At 39.6% G+C, this 5,513-nt stretch overlaps 1 protein-coding gene across 1 annotated transcript; it reads right to left on the bottom strand.

Annotated features, from left to right (window-relative positions):
* Nucleotides 1–4,094: 4,094 nt before the first annotated feature.
* LOC120935335 (60S ribosomal protein L24-like) lies at nt 4,095–4,651 on the bottom strand. Its single transcript, XM_040347459.1, has one exon. The coding sequence runs from the start codon at nt 4,621–4,623 to the stop codon at nt 4,156–4,158; it is 468 nt and encodes a 155-aa protein (XP_040203393.1). The 5' UTR covers nt 4,624–4,651; the 3' UTR covers nt 4,095–4,155.
* Nucleotides 4,652–5,513: the final 862 nt, after the last annotated feature.

Raw genomic sequence — 5,513 nt, 5'->3', positions numbered from 1 at the left:
AACGAACCCCATGTTAAACTTCTTTGTTGAGGGCTAGAAGACTTCATGATAAAATAATCTGGAGCCAGGATAAATACAAAAATAAAATTAATTAAAATAATTAAAAATATATATATATATAAATTATAAGTAGGAACCACTAGTATATTATATACATATATATAAAATCCAATAAAATCCAATAAAATGAATTTATGCCACCTGAGGTTCTCTGCAAATTATATGACAGATAGGGTGCAAGACTGTTACCCTTCTGTCTTGTGCCATTCTGGAGCATTAATTAGTTGCTTTATGGGGCGGAATATGCATTTATTTCACTTACAGCCCACCAAACAAACCACCCTATATAAAGGACCCTCACTATACCTCTCATCACTCCTGAGGAAGTCACATGTAGTGACGAATACGCGTAAGAGTCCATTGAGAGGTACCGGAGGTGACGTTGGCGAACTACTTCCCCCTTTTTATATGCCTGATTTTATCCTAAGCTATGTGAGTACCCGTACATAATCTTTCTGTTGAATAAACTTTTTAAACGGTATCACTCTATTGGTGTTTTATCCCTCTGGGTGCGAGTTATTGGCTATCCTGAGACGGGACTACCAAGAGGGACCTGCGGTTCTTTGGATTACAGTCCATTCGGATAACCACCCATACAGACGCGATCAGAAAGTGCGTTTGGATCTATATGCTGTTACCTTACAGCAGTAAGGTAAGGGGACATCCTCACTCACCTTAAAAGGACTATTGGATATCCATCCTTTTTTTCACGCTATATGTTTGGGATCTACACCAGCACCTTTATTTTATTTTGGACTTTTTGATTAGCATTCAATTTTCCATTCTTATCACAACATTAAGCTCTGCTGCATGGACTTTTTAGCTTAGTCTATCCCAGTCACTTATGTTATGCACATTGTACATCTTTATTTGCATCATTTTATTATTTATTTCACTCTACTGAGAAGAGTTGATTAAGTTATTTTATTGGCACTTATGCTTAGAATTGATACACCGTTGTCAGTCAGTTCACTGATCCTTTTTTGATGAAATTTTTGTTTATATTGGTTTAACCACAGATAGACCACCTTTTACTTCCTCCACACGCCTTTCCCATCTCCCACCCACAGCGCAGCACTACTTCCCTTTTTTTGTTGTTATCTTATGGTCTGATACACCTTTTAGTGCCGCAGCTGTATCCCCCCCCCCCATTTCTTGGTGGCGCGGTAATATTCACTCCTTCACCATAAATGCAAGTTTACCAAAGAGACATTTGAAAAGTAGTCAATCTATGTGCAGTTTAATGTGAATGGGAGTAGCAGGATATACAGTCAGGTCCATAAATATTGGGACATTGACACAATTCTAATCTTTTTGGCTCTATACACCACCACAATTGATTTAAAATGAAACAAACAAGATGTGCTTTAACTACAGACTTTCAGCTTTAATTTGAATTTTAATTAAATCAGGTTAACAGTGTAGGAATTACAACAGTTTGTATATGTGCCTCCCAATTTTTAAGGGACCAAAAGTAATGGGACATTTGGAGAGTTCATTTCAAGTGTGCTATTTGCATTTGGAATCTGTTGCTGAAACTCTCAATATGAGATCCAAAGAGCTGTCACTATCAGTAAAGCAAGCCATCATTAGGCTGAAAAAACAAAACAAACCCATCAGAGAGAAAACATTAGGTGTGGCCAAATCAACTGTTTGGAACATTCAAAAGAAAGAATGCACCGGTGAGCTTGGCAACACCAAAAGACTCGGAAGACCATGGAAAGCAACTGTGGTGGATGACCGAAGAATTATTTCCCTGGTGAAGAAAACACCCTTCACAACAGTTGGCCAGATCAAGAACACTCTCCAGGAGGTAGGTGTATGTGTGTCAAAGTCAACAATCAAGAGAAGTATTCATCAGAGTGAATACAGAGGGTTCACCACAAGATGTAAACCATTGGTAAGCCTCAAAAATAGGAAGGCCAGATTAGAGTTTGCCAAACAACATCTAAAAAAGCCTTCACAGTTCTGCAACAACATCCTATGGACAGATGAGACCAAGATCAACTTGTACCAGAGTGATGAGAAGAGAAGTGTGGAGAAGGAAAGGAACTGCTCATGATTCAAAGCATACCACCTCATTAGTAAAGCATGGAGGTGTTAGGCCTTGTACACATGATCAGTCCAAACTGATGAAAACGGACTGAAGGCTGAAGTCTGATGGTCTGATGGTCTGCCTACACACCATCAGTTCAAAATCCGATTGAGTCCAACGCGGTGGCGTAAAACACAACGACGTGCTAAAAAAAACAACGGCGACTTGATTCTGAGCATGCACGGGTTTTGAACCGATGCTTTTGCGTACTAACCATCGGTTTTGACCGATCGGTCATCAGTCCGATTTTAAAGCAAGTTTTAAAACTTTGGTCTGAAGGACAAAAGTCTGATGGGCCATACACAAGGTAGGTTTGGACTTCAGTCAGTGTTCATCAGTTTGGACTGATCGTATGTACAGGGCTTTAGTGTTATGGCGTGGGCATGTATGGCTGCCAATATAACTGGTTCTCTTGTATTTATTGATGATGTGACTGCTGACAAAAGCAGCAGGATGAATTCTGAAGTGTTTCGTGTAATATTATTATCTGATCATATTCAGCCAAATGCTTCAGAACTCATTGGACGGTGCTTCACAGTGCAGATGGACAATGACCCAAAGCATACTGCAAAAGCAACCAAAGAGTTTAAGGGAAAGAAGTGGAATGTTATGCATGTTTATGTCCCAATATTTATGGACCTGACTGTATAAATGCAAGTTTTCTTTTTTGCGATGACCCTTGCTTGTATTTTTACCAATAGGACTGCCTGACTGGTGGTACAGCTACTTTAAATTGGCACTTATCTATAGTACTGTGAAGTTATACACAGTTGCTTGGATTTTGTCTGTTGCGTTGTTGTTTGTTTGTTTTCTATGTTTCTATGTGTGTTTCTATATAGACAATGTTGTCTATATGATGTTAGGTGTAGGATTTTTGTTCTACTGTCATTTTTTATGGTATTTGGCATACTCTTTTTCATACTATTAATACATTATATAAATATAACAATTGTCTGTGGTATTATTTCCTTGGGCTATTTTCAAGTGGCACTTGGCACTTACTTTCTCTTTGGTATAGTGCACAATTTTTTCATATATAAATGAAGGTTTAACTGTGAAAAGAGAGGAGAGATTTTCCGATTCAGATGATGCAAAAGTGGAAGTGCCACTTATTTAAAGAACCCCACTTCTTTGGAAGAACCCCGACATGCCCTCCTAGCATGTGCCCCCCCTGCACAGGTTAGAGGTGACACACTGACTGGCTTCTAATTCACATTCTACTTTATAGATTCATCCGTTGCTGTTTATACATCATTTTATAACAATTTTAAAACTTGAAACGTATATAAGGTTTAAAAGCAAGGGTTAACGTTCTACAGATGGTAATCTGTACCAGACCAAAGGGACATTGATCCAATCATTATTTTCAAAAAGGGGTATTGAATATAAGCTGGTACTTTTTATCTTGACATATAATATCATCCCTCAAAGTTTCTGAAAGTTTTCACATTAACAACAAATGCAATAAACCGTATTCTGTCAACTGACAATAAACATTATACCAAACCTCAAGCAGCCTGGTCTACCATTCTTTATTATGGTCCAATGTCATCATTGCATGCCTGTACTGAATAATTAATTCAAAGGGGTTAGAATTGTCTAGAAGGGTCAAAATGGATGTCCCATTATTGCCACCTTTATGTATTAGATCTAAAATACAGAATAATGTGCAAAGGACTATTAAGCATTAGCAGCAAAACAGTGCTCATATTTTTTGACATTTACATTTATTTGGATAGAGATGCTGCATGTTGCTGCTATTCAGCCTCAACATGATAACTTACATTGCTCTGGGGTATGGGAAAACCTTTTAAGGGCCCTTCCAAGCTATTACATTGCAGTAATGCATGAAACACATGGCAACACACACTACATTATGACCGGGTACCAATAATTGTACATGGCTCACAGTGCACAGGCAGTATTCTTTTTTTTTTTATTTTTTTTTTTTGATTTTTCAAAATAGTAATTTATTAACACATCCAGTAGGAACATGTTGCTTAGTGTTTTCCTCCAACACGGGGAGCTGCCACTTTTACTGGCTTGGCAATCTTTTGCTTGGGGGCAGCCTTTGTTGGACCCTTAGCAGGAATGGTCTTTTTGGTGGTCTGCTTAGCCTTTTTTGCCTCCTTTGCAGCCCTAATAGCTTGTTCCCTCTGAGCCTTTCGCACTTCAGGCTTCTGGTTTCTCTTGGCCATAATTTCAGCCAGAGAAGCACCAGTAATAGCCCTCTGGAACTTCACTGCACGGCGACAACGCTTTTTCTGGATTTCTTCCGACTGCCCTTTCTTGTGTTTCCGTCTGTACAGAACAGTCCAGTTGATTTGTCGAGGATTCCTCTTGGAAAGGAAGGCAGATTCACATTTTGCATTGAGGAACTGGAACACCTTGCCGTCAATCCTGGCGTACCGCCGGCCATGGCCCGGGTAGATCTTGTAACCGCTGAAGCTGCACAGCTCGACCTTCATGGCGCCGGCTAAAATGGCAAAGAGGAAGAGAGGATTGTGGGTCGCACAGGCAGTATTCTGTCTTAGAACAGGTATAGAGATTATATAAGCCGATGACAGGGCTTGCATCTTCCCCCAGTCTTCCTTCTGGTTCATGGGCTCCGGCTGTATGAGTGCTTTGGGCTGCAATGATGTCATTCTCGCACATGCGCGCAGGAGCCCTCAGCTGCTGCACAGAGCTCTGAAGGTCTGTCACGGTACGCCGGACCTTCAGAGAGCATGCGCTAGTGATGTCACCAGCTGCATTCACTGTGAATATCTCCTAAACACCACAGGTTTGGGAGATATTCACTGTACCTACAGGTAAGCCTTATTATAGGCTTACCTATAGATGCAACTTAAAAAAAAAAAAAGAAAGACTTTACTAGGAAGCACAAAATCCACAGACTAGATATAATTTTCAAAAACTATGAACCATGATTAAGTCTCAAATTAATGTAGTGAACTGTGACTTTAAGGGCATCAGTTGTGAACTGACTAAATTACACTTTCCTGATGTGCCCTTATCCTCACCATCTTCCAATTGATTTTATGATTGAATGCTACCTACTCTATCATTATGAGCTTGGTGGAGTTTGCCTTTACTATATACATATAAAGCTTACATGAACAAAAGGCAGGCACCACAACGAGCCTGTGTATTATTCACAATATCCTTCCACAAATCTTTAGTTCTCTCTAAGGGCATCCCTATAATCTTTGCCTGCAGACTTTATTCTCCCTGCTATGATTTGAAAAGTATGGGTGGGGACATCACACACACCATAGCTTTTGTGCACAGTGATGAACACAAAAGAGCAGATAAAATTGAAAGGTTAGGGCATGTATCTTTATTTGAGATATTTAACAGT

Source organism: Rana temporaria, chromosome 4, assembly GCF_905171775.1.
Source record: "Rana temporaria chromosome 4, aRanTem1.1, whole genome shotgun sequence".
Classification (NCBI taxonomy): Eukaryota; Metazoa; Chordata; class Amphibia; order Anura; family Ranidae; genus Rana; species Rana temporaria.
Note: the sequence above shows the minus strand (reverse complement) of the source record. Positions and strands in the feature narration are given on the sequence as shown.